The sequence below is a fragment of the Macrobrachium nipponense genome, chromosome 36, assembly GCF_015104395.2.
Source record: "Macrobrachium nipponense isolate FS-2020 chromosome 36, ASM1510439v2, whole genome shotgun sequence".
Lineage (NCBI taxonomy): Eukaryota > Metazoa > Arthropoda > Malacostraca > Decapoda > Palaemonidae > Macrobrachium > Macrobrachium nipponense.
In genome coordinates this window covers 48,219,416-48,238,315 of record NC_087220.1, presented here as the reverse complement: position 1 = coordinate 48,238,315, position 18,900 = coordinate 48,219,416, and the positions used below count along the sequence as shown (strand labels likewise).

The following is an 18,900-nucleotide window of genomic DNA, read 5'->3' as shown; positions in this document are numbered from 1 at the left end:
GCATCTACTTCGAACACCTGCAGCCTCTCTCTCATGCTTTTTCCTGTCTTACATTCCTAACTTGTTAAATGCTCAAACTACTTTAGAATCAACATATCTTAGTCATCTACTTTATATGTAGCATAGAATGAAAAGAGATCATGTAAATTGTTAAGCACATAATAACAAGGTCCACTCGCAAGTTCTCTTCTGCATCTTCAGTGTCTAGTCAGCATGTAATACTCGACACAATCAAAAAAATTTTTGCAAGGGAACCACTATTAAGCAATGTTGCGTTGCTCTTTCGTCATGCAATAAGACAAATGAAAACCAGCAATTGACTATCAGTTTCATTATGCTACAGGGCATTCGGAAAATAAATAGTAAAAGGATCGCTGAAAACATGCCGTTAGTTAACATGGGGAATCCCCGTATACACAGCATTCCCACCCATAGGTTCCCCCAATGTATATTACCATAAAACTAAAATGCTGATGACTTTTCTGCAATTAATGACAATAATGATGATGGAGCAGCTTGGGTTGTGGAAGTTTTTCTGCACTATGGGTATAATTCGCGACTAGGCAATTAAAGTATGAACTGAACGTCGTAATAATTGTTGTGTTGTTTTCTCTGAAGCTACCTCAAACGGAAAACTGTAACTTTGTGTTATTAATGGTAGTTAATAATTACCTTTAAAGATAATATCACTAGTTCTATGACAATGGGAATACAATTATAATTATTGGAATTGGTGCTTCGTAAGTGATGGACAAAAAACTACCAGTCAAGAGATGTTTACAATATCTAAACATCCACATCATTCCGTAGTAGGTAAAATGCCTTCGAGGGATGAGAGAGGGCATATAGGACGCAAAAATAGAGAGAGAGAGAGAGAGAGAGAGAGAGAGAGAGAGAGAGAGAGAGAGAGAGAGAGAGAGAGAGAGAGAGAGAGAGATAAAAAAGCATAGCGTGGACACTTGGATACTGAGACCTTTTAAACCACTGCATTGGTGATGCCAACTAGCTGGGCACGGTTACAAAGAAATGACTCGTAGTCAAGATGAAAGTTTCTGTTTGCCTGCTTTTCCATTCACTTGTCTACTTAATATAACCAAATATATGCGTGTATATTCATTTGCGCAAAATGCCGATGCATGAGTCAAATGCTTTCATGACGGCTCAATTTTAGTAAAATACACCACATTAAAGGGGTAACTGTAAAATAAATTTCTAGAACTAAATGACGGTTATCAAAGAATTGTTTCCATTGTCATATTTTCTTTGTAGTGTGATTTTATAAATGGCAGCAGCAGATGTTAGCCTTAGGGTTCTCGGCAAGTCTTCTGGGATGGGGTTGTTACACTCAACCCCCTTCTCAACTGCAAATCTAACTATCAGGCACGCGATTCACTGATCAGCAAGAAACGCCGTCGTAAAAATTTACTCCATAGGAAAACCTGCCAACATCATCTGATGCTCATCACTTCTTTTCATTCCATTCTTATAGCTTATAGTCATCTGTATTTTCCTCTATGTATATATGTGTGTGTAGCCCCGAGTACAGAAATGAGTACAGTTTACCAAAGCAGAAGATTGCTACTCATCTTTATTATCCAAAATATATTTTTCTATCGGAAAACTGCATAAATAAAGTCATTAAAAGGTTTTATAACGGCCAATCAGAGAAAAGGCAGTCGGTAAACAATGCGCTTAGCCTATTTTCCATGAATATTTGGATGTTGCCCCGTTATTGAGTAAACTAAATTTGGGTTTCATGCAACTACAACGTTAGTTTCAAAACAATAATATAAAATACGTAGAGTATCTCGTGTTCAGAATGTAATTTATCTTATTTGTGCCACGGTATCTAGATCTTGATTTGGGCATCTCAATACGAACAAAACACAAAAGTACTTTCTCAAAAGGGTACTCAAACAATGGCCTAGCCCATCCACTGGCTTAAATATGGTCACCGTATCAACTGGGCAAAGGTCGATACAGTAATCCAAGTTGATGACTACCCAAAGAAATATTCTGGACTTCCTCCAAGATTCTGGAAATAATGTTAATTCTCTGTACTACAGTCAGGCGGAATTCAAATATCACAGCCTAAGTTTGTTGGCCATCGAGAGACTATTATCCTTTTAAATCAGACTTGTCTGAGGTCGTCAACAAACTGACCTTATAGAAAGCCATGCCTTGTCAAACATAAATACAATGTCTGTCCTTGTTATTTCCAGTTAAGGCTCGTCGAGAGAGAGAGAGAGAGAGAGAGAGAGAGAGAGAGAGAGAGAGAGAGAGAGAGAGAGAGAGAGAGAGAGAGAGAGAGAGAGAGAGAGAGAGCATCTCAGATTTACGCGCTATCATTTACCTGCCCCACTGATACGCAATATACTTCCTGGTTGAAAATTTTTATTATTTCCATATTCATTCAGATGATCATGTAACCCTTACCGCCATGTCACACGAGTCCCAGCTTTGAGACACACTAGTGAGTTTTTCTTCTTCTTTAACCTGGTCGACAGGTAACAAATTCAATATCAGTGGCAAGCCATAAAGTCGGGCATGTTCGAACCGCGTGACCCCGTCTTTAACATCATGCCTGACCACAATCTTTACACCGATAGTGGTTTCTCGTTCAAAATTGTACAGCAAGATGTGAATTACAGCAAAATTCGGGTTCTTGTGATTCAGCTTGCTATAGGATCTTGGTTTAATCTTATTTTCCACCGAGTTGTGGAACTATCTCCTTCGGACAATGTAGTTCCGTCAATGGTTGTTTCAGACTAAGTAACATGAATCAGCCACTGCCTTGCGGGCTTGTCCTACAACCACTCGGCGCAAATGTTTACTACCGCTGTTGATTATTTCATCTATCTTTTATTATCCAATAGAATTTGCCCTTTTCTTATCAAATGTTGGATAACGGAGACTTGCACCTGAATTACCTATTTATTTTCGTTGTTCAACTTCCTAGGCGAACACGTTACTTGTAACATATTGTTAAAGTCGTAAGAAAGTAGACCTTGGTAGAACTAATTGATTAATCCCAGACATTTGAGCATATAAATTAAATAAAAACAATGCATTTGCAATCGTTGGGGAAAGGACCCACTGCAAAATCTCTTAACTGTTCACCAGTGTTCTTTCAACTCTATTCCTTTCGGTTATTCATCTCCAACAGACATCAATTTATCTAGACTTTCTCTCTCCCAAGGCTAAAGACTTTTCCTAGACCGAACACGAAATAAAATTGATGCCAGGACTATAGGAATATAAAATTGTCATTTCCTCATTATAGGCATGATGCACAATCTACATATGAAACGTAGCATTATTCCACATTAGGAATAGACCAAACAATATGAATTATAACCACAGTTTCCTTAATACCACCAAAAAAGAAAAAAAAAAAAAAAAAAAAAAAAGTTAAAAAATATGAAGCTGCTTGGTTTGGATTCACGCCAAGTCGAATGACGTTTCTTCAACAACATGGGCCTAGGGTTAGTCACTCACAAGTGGTTCTAAACTTCCAGGTACTAAGGATTAAAGGATTAATTTAGGAAACTGGATTTTGGCGGTGGAAACCAATAAAGGAGGAGAAAAATGAATGGAAAGCAAGTATTTTTTTTATAGACTTAAATGAATGTAGGGCACATTTTTATACATTTTTTCCTAACATGTAACTGCATTTTACATCTGTGAAACCTGTAGACATTTACATCGAGGACAGGAGAATGTCCCTGAAAACAGCCTTTTTTTAATACTAATGACCATCAATTGTTATACATTATATTGAAGGCTGTGATTATGCAATGACATTCAATTTCCTAAAATAAAATTACAGCAATTTCAAATTCCGATTAACGCCTCGAGTTGCAAGACAATAATAATAAAAAAAAAAACTTAAAATTACGAAGAATAGCTGTCTCGCAGAAGTCTTCAAATACAAAGAATAGCTTTCTTCAAAGATGTTGTCATTTGGGTCTGGCTCCGACTTCGACAGATATGTGGGGATTGTGGTCTTTGGTCTCTTTAATTGTAGATGTGGGGATTATGGACTAGTCTATTTGATCGTAGCATATTTCGATACGGAAGTAGAAAAACTGTTGCCAAGCGTAATGCCTTGCATTCCAAGGATCCACACAAAATTATTTTTTTTAATCTATGTTGTTTTATATGTACAAAATACGATATAGCCTACAAATCGGCTAGTTTCACTTCTATAAACGCTACTTAGAAATTCGTATAGTGTCTTACCTTCTTCTCGTAAGAGAAACAGCTGGGTTGTATGTGACAAATAGCAGGGCGTTCTGAGAACATGCGACGACACACCCCTGGTAACAGACTTCTGATTGGCTGTTTCTGAGCGCACACCTTCTGCTACCACCCTCGTGCCATATGATGCATAATAGATATTCTAATCTTATTCAGATAAAGAACCTTGTCGATTTTTGTGCATTTCGGCATCTTTAATGATATGAGTAATTGCTATTTTCGTATACTGCGTTCGTGAACATACGAATGTCGGGCAATATGGCGTTAAAAATATATTTTAATTCACTGTACGATCACTTCTCCAATATGCTTAAATTTATAAATTTCCCACAACTATTGCAAATCAAAAGAAGAAAGTTGTTTGCGATACTTATTTTATACCCTTGATATTGTGAAACAAATCGCTAGCAGAAACTAGAAACTACACATAGATAATTAGTCAATAACGTGTAAAAATAAAAACAAAGCACGAACAACAGGTTTCTAGGAAAATACCAAACAGGGTTTTGTGTGACGTCACCGAGTGACGTCTCCAAGTCATTAAAGGTAGTCAGCAGCTTATCTGTATGACTTCCAAGACGAAGAATCGCCTTCTTTTCACGAATAAACGGGACACAAATGTAAAAGTTTGAACATATCCAAGTTCAAATAGTATTAAACTACTAATTCATAGAACTTACTTTACTTCTAAACATCTATTTAGCGGGATTTCATGCCACCGTAAATTGAATGGCATCCACCGTCCAGTATTGGAGTTTTCGGAGCACAACCGTCATGATGTCATGGTGACGCAAATGGCTTACGTCATGATGTAGGAAACAAGGTCCTTGTTTTGAATAATTAGGGGTTACAACATCTTTAAAGGTATCTAGGGTACATGACATAGTCAAACTGTGAAAACGATAAGCTGACAAAGAAATATTAGGTTAGCAGAGCTTAAAGCTCTTAATGATAGAAGATCGGCATGAAAGACAAAATGATACATTCTCGCTCGTAAATGAACCAACCTTCATTTCTAAGGTCGAAAATTAAACAACCTTGGTTTTCTCGTCCTTACAACGGGAACAATGGAAGTGCCCAAAAATAACAAATAACAATGATACAGTAACTGATTTCGTCGATTTAAGAAGGAGAGAGAGAGAAAAAAGTCAAGAATTCCAGACATCATTAAACGGCTGGACAAGTCTTACTAAACACGCCACACAACTTGGGATTGGCATAAGGCCACTTAATCAACGAAAACCAACCTTGTGATGTTAAGTGAATAAGTGAATGAGATACATTTAATCATGAAGGATATGTCTGTTGAAACTTGGGTTATTCAATTGCTATTTTGCCCGTTTAATAGAATTTATCAAAATAATTAGTTACGTTAAAATCTGTATATACTGAGTTCCCTTTAGTCTTATATACTATCTTTTAGCCTAAACTTTTTTCAAATTGTTCAAGGTAATTCAGCACTGAAAAGTTAGCTGATAGTATAGGTTTGAAAGATGTAACAGGAGGAAAACCTCACAGTTGCTCTAGGAAACAACTGTTAGGAGAGGGTAGATTACAGAATTTAGGCCAATAGCCAAGGTGGTTTGAAAGGTGAAACAGGAGTAAAACCTAGCAGTTGCCATCTTGGAACGATATATCAGTGCCATCCTATCTTCTGTCATTTCCACTTAGTATTATTATTATCATAAAGGATTAGTTTATCCAGATCTCCGAGTATTAAACACAAAAGGGAAACAATATGCAATCTACCTCATGTTGAAAGGACTTAAATATCAATACAGTCATCACTTTTAAACAATTGATATCTACAAGTCTTTTTGAAACCCAACACCATCCAAAGTACTTTACCGAAAAAAACAAAAATTCTCTATTTAAAAACATAATTTCCCCAGATGTCTACATATTATCTTATCTCCATGAGAAATGTCTTCGTACAGAAGTTAATCTTGAACCCCTTATCTACTAAAAGACAATACTGCGATGCGCTACCTGTGAAACAATCGGCATTATTCTTTGTACTATGTTGTCTCTACGTCAAGATAAATTTTGTTTACTCCAAAACAGATACAAAGTTCTGCAAGTCAGTGTTTCATGACTTGTACATTAATTGTTTCAGAGTTGTTAGTGTTAAGACAATAAAACATAACAATCATTTTGCAACGGTTAATAATCATCAAAGATACTTTGTTCATGCTATCCTCATTTTATTTCTTATAACTTAAGTAGATGACCAATAAAATGCATTTTTATTGGAATTTATAACTACTGTAAAATACTAATGAAAAAAATAGAATGTTAAATTCTTAAGAGCACAGATTCTTCTAAAAAAAAAAAGAAGTTATAAGTTAACTGCAATCGTCAAAATACCAAATTTAACAACTTCTATATGTCATATAATAGTATATTTACTCTCTAAACAATTAATGTACAAAAGTATTTTTGCTAGTATTCGTGGGAATACACTATAAGATACAATCTGTTGAGACCTGGAGAAAGGCATTTGTAAAGCATTGTTTTCATCTATTACGGAAAAAGAAATTTGTGTAAGATTCTGACAGATTTCTCCATATCTATCTATACTGTATGTCGAAGATCTTCTCCACTGTAGATTGCAATCATAGCAATAACTATCATTCGTCCATACCGTAAAGCACTATTAAGTGGATTAAGCAATACTGAATTGCAACTTGAATATCAAATCTAGAACAGTGGCCAAGCACTGGGATCTATGATGTCACTCAGCGCTGTAAATAACACTGAAGCAACTGTTAGGAAAGGGTGGAAAGTAAGATAAAAGAAAGAGAATATGAACGGAGGTACTATAGTAAAAGGAATGAAAGGGGTTGCAGGTTGGGCCCAAAGGGATGATACTAAGAACCTTGATTCCAAAAATGCACTGTGCGAGGTGCACTGATGGCAATAACCCCCTTACAGAGGATAGGTAGTTGGCATTGTTTATAACATTGTTACAATGGCAGTGTTCTTACTTTTACTGACAAAATAAAGATTTTAGGGGTAAGGATACTGATTGCCTCAATACCACTGTCTGAGTTTACAAAAAATAAAAATACACTCCTAGCAGTAAAGACCCACATCAAAACAAACTGAAAACTACAAAAGATTTCAAGTTTGTGATTAAAGTTACCAATTTAAATAAGCAAGTAGGAGACATCATCTTTTGTCACGGATCATTAAATGGGGACCTAATCAGAGGCCTCAAGGTGGTTTATGAAAAAATATTTTGCCGAGTACAATGATAAGCCAACAAAAGCATTCACTATTCATATATATGTTGTAATACAGTATGCAGTTCCACAGTACCATGCTACAGTTTACAGAAAGATAGTATTAATCATGACCTTAATCTCCAAAGAATCATTGAAATAAGACAGTGGTAATTGCGATTGTGATGTTTCTCACACTACCCTCTTTAAATCTTTTAATCAAATCTGTGAGCGTTAAATTAAACTTTGCATTTCTGTGGCACAGTGCTGAAAGTTACGATAAAGAGGGTTAATCCTCTGCAGTCTTGTTAGTCCATTTTATGAGTAGTAAAAATAAGAATGCCTTCAGTTGCCTAATGTTGGTCATAAATAACCTATGCTACGATACTAAATTCCACTCTCTTGACTTGTCTTCTTCATGATTTTTTAATGTATTTCATTATTACTTTTCATAATTTTTTAATGCATTTCATTACTACTTTTCATAAATGCGCATGAAAACAATCGGCTCAATAAAACTCTATTTAGGAAATTCTTCTTGTAGACATTACTTGATACTTAAGAGAAAGCATTAAAAGAAAGCACTTTTATTACAAACAGACTTTTTTCCTCTTGTCATCTGATCTGCTCACTCACATCATGATTGCAAAAATCTCACATCAGGTGGGATTCACCAAATATTATGTACACTAAAGACTAATAGGCCAGGATTTCAAACCTACACAGGACAATAGACTTGAGAGAAGATCATATGGTTAATAGCAGCAGCTTTGTGGTTTGGAGAAATACACCACTTAATGTAAATAAAATTCCAGTACTAATGATGAAATATTTCAGATACAAAACACACCACATATTACACTTTGACTATGCAGTGTAAACTTCTTACTGGTTTTATGGCAATTCAGTAATAAAGAAAAGAGCAGACAAAGGATAATAAGAAGACATTCTACAAGCTTTTCCTTATAATAAGAGTGATAGATGTGTCTACATGAATAACAGGTTTTTCAAGTTGTCGTAATTGCGGCACCTAGAACAAAAGGTAGGCTTGTCCACTTGGACGAACAGGTCTAATTCCGGTCCAAAATAAACACAAACCGTTTCACACTGAGAACCTCTTTGCAACATGATCTCACAAGTATGCCAGATGATCTAACTATAATGTGCACAGTGAAAGGGTTCTTATGACACATAATCAAAACTGTCAATCAAGGTATTTAGGTTGCTATGTAGAGATCTCTATTCTGGAAACACTCAGCAGAATGTAAAAGAAATCCTTCAAGAGGACACACTGATAACCACTGGGTCACACAAACGTGTTTCAGAGACAACACTATGTATATTCCTCTGCATTTTCAACGATAACAAGTTTTATTACACAAACTGAAATCAATGTGATTTGGCTAAAAATATAGATATATTCACAGGATAATAGTTTTGGTTAATATAGTTACCAACCCACACTCTCGTGGAGTTGCACTACACAGTTATATACAAAAAAATTCCTTAAGAGTATGTTTTTGAGGCATTCTCCTCTGCTATATTGAACTCTGCTTTTTTTCACCAGGGAGGCCCAAGGAACCTCACTGATGGCTGGTTTGCGCAAGGTGTTCAAGAACATTAATCTTCCCATAACATAAATAGACATCAATATTTAAGTATGGACTGGATATTTTATGAAAACCAAACAACATAAGAAGCGACCTTCTTTGGGGCTCCAACAAATGAAAGCAAACAGTGTTCAACCAATGCATCATATGAGTTTTTGAAGATAAGTCCTGAGATATGTCTTCACTCAGGCTACAATTAATGTAAGTTCATGGCTTAAAAACAATGTTTTTACATCATTATTCCTTAATTCTGCTCAAAAGCCATAAGATTAAATTATGTAGTTTAACTTTACAGAACGAATCCTATGTTGGTATCTAGCAAAACCTTTTACATAGGAAATTATTCCTCACATCCTATTTTATGTTCTTTCACCTCCTTATAATAGAGTAAAAAGAACAGGAAATAACTCCTTGTCAGGAATATCATCCCCCAAAAGCTACATAAACCAACTGCTCTTTGTAAATCATCAAAAGTGAAATCCTAAAAAACTAATCTACAAGGCAATTCTGTAAATACTAAAGTGATGATCCTTAATTCAACAAGATACAAACTGCTCTACTGAACAGTTCAACAGTCATTGTGACATTAGTATTTACAAAGATAAATAGTATGAGCATTATTCAAAATCCACCAGAGATGACAAGAATACGCCATTAAGAAGAGTTACTTTATAACATCACAGAGCTGCATATAATCTGACACACAAATGTTTTTTGTGTAGTTGAAAAAATCATTCCAACCTCACAGATCTCCACATCACCACATCAGCCCTTTAGAAAAAATATTGTCGATACCTATGAAAGCTTGCTGCTAAGAGCGGCTCTTTGGATAGAAATAAGTTTTCGACTACAATACTTTGCTAACTTGTCACCTTCTAAAGGGTCATCAATTAATGGCTGTAACCATCGCTCAAATAACTTCTCAAAATAAAAACAGGATAACAGAAGAGGACGCATATCCAAATGTGTGAAATGACAAAGTGAAACATTTATAAAGAAAAGTTTGGATCAGACATTTCATGGAAGGATATTAATCACACTGTAGTGTTGAACAATTAATTACAATCATATAAACAAGACAAAGACAACACAAGTTCCACACAGTCAACATAAATTCCAAACACAACACAGAAACACTGCACAGACAATCAAAACTAATCCTTCCCAGTAATCCTTACATAAGGTGAAAAGGCTGCTGCAATTGACAGCTAAGGCTAAGAAATAATATGGGAATAAATTAAACATAATGCTGAATAGAAGTGAACTTGCACCCAAAAATGCAATCTGTTGTGTATGCAATTTTTCTTTTGAACCCGTACCTTTATGCTTATGAAAACCACTAGTGTAAAATAAAATTTCTAAGAATCTGTTAATAATATCTGGGAGAGCTGTGCTCCCTTTCTTTTTAGTAGTATACAGTAGTGTCTGACTGGTTAATTTGTTTGTCATGCAGTAATAAAAAAAAATAAAAAAAATTATTGCACATGGTGGATTACAGTTTAATACATTGTTCACAACTTGTGTCACCTATGAAATCAATCATAAGACAACAAAACTGAATCCCCAAATAAAAACCTACACAAATACAAGACAATTCAGTTTAATCATAGGAAAAACTTACTTACAAATGGAGAATAAGCAGTCACACAGAAAAAGGGTTTAAACATTATGATAATTACATTAGATGGGAATAAGGTGCATTACAAGTAGTCCCAAATACAACTATACTTAGGATAAAATTCTTGATAATCAAATAAAAGATGGTATTTCAAAAGCAATGAGAATATTGAGAGACAGGTGAAGCTTAGAGACAACACTAGAGTGCAAGATAGAGGAAGTGACTGACAAACTACTTTTTAACCTTTAGTCCCCAAGGAGTTGAAAGCTGATAAAACATATCTGAGACTTTTTTTTTTTTTTTTTTTTTTTTTTTTTTTTGGTCATGACTATCCAAAATTACTTATAATCCGATAAACATTACCAAAACCATTCCCTTCGCCTCATTCAGTAGTAATTTATATGCTATATAGTATAACCTCTTTGGTGATGTTCTTACTGTACAAGCTAACTGGCAACTTATAAATATTTCAGCACAATAAACAATGCCAATGTAAACATTTTGGAAGGAAAAAATACAAACAGAATTCAATATTCATTCCTTCTAGTACCAGTGTTCATATTCAAAATCAAAGATTGGCACACAAATGCTTAATACTTCCTTACATCGCAAAAGCATGCAATGAGGAGATTTACAGCTGCTATTTCTCAAAAAGCAGATCACAAGATACACCTTTCTCTAGTGCAACTAAACCAATAAACCAATTACGTATTCTCATGATAAAACTAATAATAGAATCATAAGATAAAATGGTTTATGTATCAATTTTTGGCAACAAAAAATTCTTTATTCTGCTGGACAAAAGACAATTGAATTACGTACACCTTCTCTAAAAATTCGAATTTTCAAGCTTGAGCCCTGTGCTTTCAAGCACAGTAAAAACATAAGAAACAGGGCCTCTTTCAGATACCCCAGAGTTACAGGCTAGTTTCTGTGCAAACTTTGTAAGGGAAAACATATGACTAGGCCCTTAAAATTTTCTGAAGCTGAAAACTTATTCTCAAACACAGATGACTACCCACGAAGTTCCATTCAAGACAATGTAACTCATTGATACAAGGGCAAAAAATATACTGACATAGTACTAGCAACTGCACTGCATATCTAAGTTCCTCCAAATTTATTGCTTACATTGCATTTCATTCCTATTTAATCTTCTTGTCTGGTTTATTGTACACATAAGAAGATCTGAATTATTACTCATTAAAGATGTGAATTATTATCAGTTTCTGTGCAAATACCTCCCATTACTAGAATGCATTTCATGAATGACACCCGAAGATTGTAAATGAATTGGCCAAAACCTTTCTTACTCATAAAGTCTTGTGCTCATGAGGCACATTTAACAATAAATGTTTTACTACTGAGTACAAAAGCCAATTAGGACTTTTAATTGTCAATAACAACAAATCCCAAACTTTAAGGTAGCTGCTGCAAAACTTTCAATGACATTTTACTAGCCAGCAATAAGAACTAAAATAGCAAAAGGAAGCATACCTACAAGGTCTGGGTAATATGTACCTATGCTATTAGGTAATACATACCTATGCTATATCTTGCTTTCGTGCTGAGGACTGTGTCCGAAATGAATATGAAAATCATACCTTGATTAAATATATAACTTTGAATTTAAAAACATGAAGGTGTGATTATAGATTCAACAAAATACTAGAAGTGGGTGGAAAATGGTAGTTTCTTGCTTTTCAGTGCACCCTATTACTGTGACTACCTACTATTATTGTAAATTATGTTTTATCAAAGCACTGGCATTGAAAAAAATCTAATTTCTGAGTAGAAAAAAATTCTAGTGCACCAAAGATACTCTAAAGTAGTGGTGGTGATAAAGTTGAAAAAATGTAAGTCCACTACATTCAAGACTAATTTTGTATAATCAAAAAGATGACCACTGAATCATATAGTAATTACTTAACAACTGATTACCCTGTCCATTTCAGCATTCAACAGAGTATCAAGAAAAATAAACAACAAAGAATTACTGCCAAAAATTTTACCTAACATCATTCAAATTAAATCTCCCATTTTTTAGTTGCTGAAATCTTCAACATCCGTTAACTCTTGTACTTTCACACTATGACATGACAAAAAATCATAAAGAACTGCGGAGATAATTTAACAAATCATCCACTCACATAAAATTCAGCTAAACTGAAGATGTTAGAAAGTAAGTTTCAATGAAAATCTGGTTAACTACTCCTTTCTCTTTACAACTTCTAAACTAGAGAAATACAAGAACCTATACTACCTACCTACATGAAAATATAAATATTTAAAATCAATCATCACTTTTAAACACACACACTGACAAACTAAATGCAGTTCACAAAAAAAAAAAAAAAAAAAAAAAAACAATGTTATATGAAGAAAATAAGAGAATTGAAAACAAAATTGAACGAGAAATATCAGGGATTTGATAAATCCTTTCCCAGATGATATATCAAGGGAAAGTTAATAAAATGTATAAGGCTTTACCACAAAAAACTTCTGTATTCTACAACAGAACAGAAGTTTTTCCAGTGCCTTTGTTTTCCTAAATACATCAGAAAAACATAATGCTCACCAACTCTAAATATATTTTACAATACAATGTTCATCGTCCATATACATCTATGTCTATACAATACAACATACGCATAATAGAGTATACAAATGATAAACAATTTGTCATACCTTACAGATCAAAATTGAATCATCCACACAAATTTGCCCACAGGAATAATTTTTCTTCTACTTAACCAGCCATGTTCCCCTTAGCTCGACATTTAATCATTGTGGCCCTAAGCTGAAACTGTTTCCTTGATAGGGATCTGACGTGCTTCAAAAATGTGTCCAAGTCGATGACATCTCGACGTAAAGCTTCACCCAAGTAGTATATGGCATCCTGAGTTGCTTGGTCTTCAGCATATGCATTCAAGAGCCTGGATCAAAAGATAATATCAATGATTAAAATGTGTGGCTGTTTTCACTGATAATACCAAATCATCATGGCAGTCTGTACTTCCCTAAGATCATATGATTTCTGCGATACCCAAATGCCTCTGACATTAGCACCAAACCAGAACTAGGCTTCAAAGGACAAGACAAACTCACAGGTTAACATAGCCAGAGGAAGCCAGAGGAAAGCCAATGAGAATTATCATCTGGAAATTCTTCAAATTACATGAAGGTTTTTCCACAAAATAATATATGAAAGGAATAAAGAATGAACAAGTAACCTGTAAAAAGAATTACTACAGTTGAACACTGATAGTGAACATAAAATAACATACTGTTTATATAATGGTGCAGTAGTGGTTACAGCTTCATCAACATCAAGAGGTTCTGTTGCAGAGGAAAGTCTTGATAAAACAGCCTTGATCTCTGCTTCTCTTTCACGTAAAATCCTCACACTCTTGTCTAACTCTGCCTGCAAAGGACAAAAAACAATTGATCAATTGATGGTATGAGGGAAGAGTTAAATTACATAATTTCCTATGACTAATTAGGAAATGAAAAATGTGTATCTTATGTCATGTTTCTGGTGTGGAAAAATAATGGCAACCTTAATGTCAACTTTACAACCAAATCTTTGCAGTAAAACAAATTGTATTTTGCACAATTCCTTGAGAATCTGTCATAAGTTCTCATATCTAAAGAGTATATAACCAACTTATGGAATTACAGTGCACTACTAAACAGGATGCTACAGCATAACTTACCAATATAAAATTATCTGCATATGAAAACTAACCTGTTCTTGTTCCAGCTTGCTGATCAATCCTTCCACTTTAATCTTCCCTTGATTGAGATCAGCTTGTTGCTGTCGAAGAACAGATACTTCTGCCTGGGAACCTCCATAACTATCACGAAGTTTTGCTCGTACACGATCACTAACAGCAGAGACAAGTGATGCTCGTATGTGCTCTTCGGTGATCGTGCCAGTTGCTGCAGTTGTAATGCCACTGGTTTCCGTCGTCTAAGAGCAAACGTTTAATGCACTTGTTATACTAAATGGTAACAAGTAAATGATACAAATAATTGAACAGTTCAAAACTGTTAAGAAATGAGAGAGAGAGAGAGAGAGAGAGAGAGAGAGAGAGAGAGAGAGAGAGAGAGAGAGAGAGAGAGAGAGAGAGAGAGAGAGAGAGAGAGAGAGCGAAGCAAATGCACAGTTAGTGTTCAGTGCATGGTTTTAGAGTTTAGCATATAGTTTACCTCAATGCAATACATATGTAAACATATTCCTAACACATATACACTACATAACTGTACTAAAAACAAAACTGTACTGCATTAAATGTCAATTAAAAATACTGTACCAGGGAAGACAGAGAGAGAGAGAGGGGGGGTGCTCAGTAAGTGAGTAGTACTCTAATACGCAAAGTTTTAAATCTTTTCTTATATTTAACGATAAATGTTACCACTGCAGTGAAAGGGAGGGGAGGGAAAGACAATTAATTAGTGGAGTAATTTAATCTGTACAAAAAAAATGCTTGAATACCAGACCAAATAAAATATACCGTATTCTTAAATACATCAAATCTAAGCTAACCTGAGTTGTTAGATTTGAAGTAGTGGACGGGTACGGTGGGTAAGATACCCCAGCAGTGTAAGGCGGAGGATACGAAGGCGGACCAGGCTGACCAGGAGGATAACCTGCTGAGCTGGTAGGAGGATACACTGGATACGGAGTGTTCGAAGGGGGATACCCAGGTTGAGTGGGATACGGTGGATATCCTGTGGCACTGCCTGGATTGGGAGGGTATGGCATATTAGGACCTCCCCCGGGCATAGGCATGTATCCTGAAATGCACAATCTTCAAGATTACCAAATCCCCATTTCAACTAACAAACTTCTTACCTAACTATCCTTTCACATCATCTCGACAGGTTTTGTAACTGTGCAGTGATCATTCCTCTCTTTACAGAGCCAACTTGTATGTGCAAGCAACACTAGGATGCATAAATAAATCAAAAGTAACTGGTAACTAGAAAGCATAAAAGATTTTTAAATCATCAAAACAAGAAGTAAATTCTCAACAATGTTGCTGGTGCTATCTTGAACATTACAAAATACAATAAAAGGGACTTTTTGTGAATTTGTGGCAAGCTGAAATACATGAAACATGCTATTTTTTACATAGCAAAGTTGCACAATGTAAATGCTGGTACATTCACTTGAATTCTATACCAAAATAAAAAAGAAAAAATCATATACCATATCTTTAGGTCTACCATAGGATTTACTCTGTTCCAAAGATTAACATTTATCAAAAGTAAACACAAAACCTTAAAAAATATAACTTTCAGTGATTCATGCAAAAAATCATAGATACAAATATAATAAAATTCAATAGCCCAATGTGTTGTCTGAATCATAAATAAAAGTGCCACTATAGCATGCATAAATAACTGTTGTAGAATTATAGGCACACAAACTACTGCAACTTAAAAATCCTAAAATCCAAAACCATAGCCATGGACTAACAACACTGTCTCAAAGAAACAAAAACATTAGAGGACACCTTTTCATCTAATGCTTAGGAGCAGTAGTTTATATCTGGTCTTGCAGGATGTTAGATTAGGTACTGACACAGTCAGGAAAATAAGAAATTACATTCTCAATTTTCACTGGTCACTTGTACTTGTATGGTGTTTTTACGTTACATGGAACCAGTGGTTATTCAGCAACGGGACCAACGGCTTTACTTGACTTCCGAACCACGTCGAGAATGAACTTCTATCACCAGAAATACACATCTCTCACTCCTCAATGGAATGGCCGAGAATATAACCCCCGACCACCGAGGTGGAACGTTAATACCATACCAACCACGCCGCTGAGGCGCTTTTCACTGGTCACATATACAGCCTTATTAACTCAACTAAAGCTATTAATCTTGTCAGAATGTGGTGGTAGCCTCAGAACCACATTAGTCTGAGCATGGACATACTTCACAGGTTGACTAGTCCCCATCTGTAAGAAAGCTACTTGTCTTAACAACTGAAGCACTTTCCTTCATGCAACCCAGAGGTATGTTACTTAGAGGGGTAAGAAGAACACTTCTCATTCAAAGTATTATATCTTATCTTTGAAAAAGAACTTCTACATTATTCCTTCCTCATTTATAACACATTCTTTAACCTATAATCAAAGGAGGTTTTGGAGATTTCCTTGGGAACTATTGTCTTTCAAGTGACTATTTGTGTTCTTCAAAAAATAACTTCTCCACCAATCACTATGGAGCCTCTTTGGTCATTGATGGCTTTATTCCATAAAGGCTGCAACATGCACCAACTATTTATGGTTTTAACTAATCTATTGCAGCTTTAAGGATAGTTATGGCATATGCAATGATGAATGGCTTCCAGCATTCCCATAAACTCAAATAAACGAACTGCTCTAAGGATGGAGTCAAACAAAAAGTAGCGTATGTGGCCTTGTTGGACCAAATTACACCTTGCTGTGAAGAAGGCAAGTTGTGAGGTAAAAATATCTCAAGAACTTCATCTTCATCATTATTACTCAAGATAGCCAGGTAAAATGTCTATGGTAAACAAGATTGTATTCTATTCCCTTTTCATTTCTTTAAAGCACTCAGGTTGTTAGCCTGGCACAAAATGCCCTGCTCAATCATAAAACTGGCAGTACAGCTAAATTTTAATAACTTAAACATTTTCAAGCTTTAAACCTTTTAGCCAACGGTGTACTTTCCAAGAAATTTTCTGATTCACCCACATTAAGAACATATCTTAAAGAACAACCCAGTGTCATGCCTTACATGTTGTAAATGGTTCTACATTACCTGGTAAGAAAAATGATTTTGCAAAGTCTGCATAGAAAGCATTTTTTCTGACAGTTTTCTGTTTCTGTTTTCTTGCCATAAATCTAAAGACTTTTCTAATTTCAATAAACACTTATCCCTTACTACAGATGTAACTCTAGCTAATGGAGAAGTTGAAGAGATGCAACATTTCAGCCATTCCTCAATATTTTTTTTTTTTGTGTATTACATTCAGTATTACAAATTTCTGAATCAGAGAAGACACTTGATGCACTCTCCAGGGTTTGGCAGACTCAACCACAGAACTCCTCTAGAGGTCTGGAGTCATATTAATCATGCTTTTTACATATACGTAGGCACCAAACAATGTAGTAATGCAAGTGAGCATGGATACAATGATTCACACTGCTGATGCTAGAAAACAAAGGATGCATCACATGAAAGTTGCAGGAGAGCATGGAAGATCAGCAAAAAAACTTTGCAATTTTTTTGCTTTCTCATTCTACGTATTATTTAATATTTCCTGACCAAAGGGAAATGAAAATGATATTGTTATGATACAATAAAGTTTTATACATACTTACCTGGCAGATATATACATAGCTATTACTTCGTCGTCCGACGAAGTAATAGCTATGTATATATCTGACGGGTAAGTTGAATGTATAAAAATGATATTGTTATGATACAATAAAGTTTTATACATACTTACCTGGCAGATATATACATAGCTATTACTTCATCGGACGACGAAGTAATAGCTATGTATATATCTGACGGGTAAGTTGAATGTATAAAACCTTATATGCTACATCTACAGATAACAATGGAAAACTGTATAATACATACTCCTCTAAAGTAGCTAAAGCAAAAATAAAGTAAGTAACAAAAGAAAATTGTAATAGGATTTTAGAATATGGGTAATACTAACCAAAATCACTTTAATTGGCCAAAATACATGCAAAATGAAAAATGTTATTTTCATAATAAAATAAATTTTTTAACATACTCACCTGGTAGTTATATATATAGCTTACGTCCCTGACGTCACGGCAGAATTTCAAAAACTCGCGGCAATCGCCGATTGGGTAGTCACGTGTACCACCTGTGCGCCCTCTACCCAGGTACCTGGAACCATTCCAACTATTCCTCAGATCTTCCATGCCCCTAGTCTCTAGAGGGGAGGAGGGTGGGAATTAAATTATATATAACTACCAGGTGAGAATGTTCAAAAATTTATTTTATTATGAAAATAACATTTTTAAACATCTAACTCACCTGGTAGTTATATATATAGCTGATTGACACCTTTGGTGGCGGGTCAGAGACAGCTATCATCGTTGGAATTGACATAAGGGTTAATAAACCAACTTAAGGTTCCTACCTGTTAAGGAAGCTGACTTCAA

General features: G+C 35.1%; 1 protein-coding gene across 5 annotated transcripts in view; it reads right to left on the bottom strand.

The window, feature by feature from the left end:
- Nucleotides 1-8,431: 8,431 nt before the first annotated feature.
- The window catches only part of LOC135203606 (tumor susceptibility gene 101 protein-like), a 50,566-nt gene continuing 40,097 nt past the window's right edge, over nt 8,432-18,900 (bottom strand). For 4 of the 5 annotated variants that reach the window (XM_064233424.1, XM_064233426.1, XM_064233427.1 and 1 more), the window contains 4 exons: nt 15,262-15,512; nt 14,461-14,685; nt 14,000-14,136; nt 8,432-13,648 (listed from right to left, as the gene is read on the bottom strand). In XM_064233424.1, coding sequence (XP_064089494.1) covers nt 13,462-13,648; nt 14,000-14,136; nt 14,461-14,685; nt 15,262-15,512 — 800 coding nt within the window. In that variant the 3' untranslated portion in view covers nt 8,432-13,461. The remainder of the gene's footprint in view (nt 13,649-13,999; nt 14,137-14,460; nt 14,686-15,261; nt 15,513-18,900) is intronic. The other variant, XM_064233425.1, reaches the window with a different exon arrangement.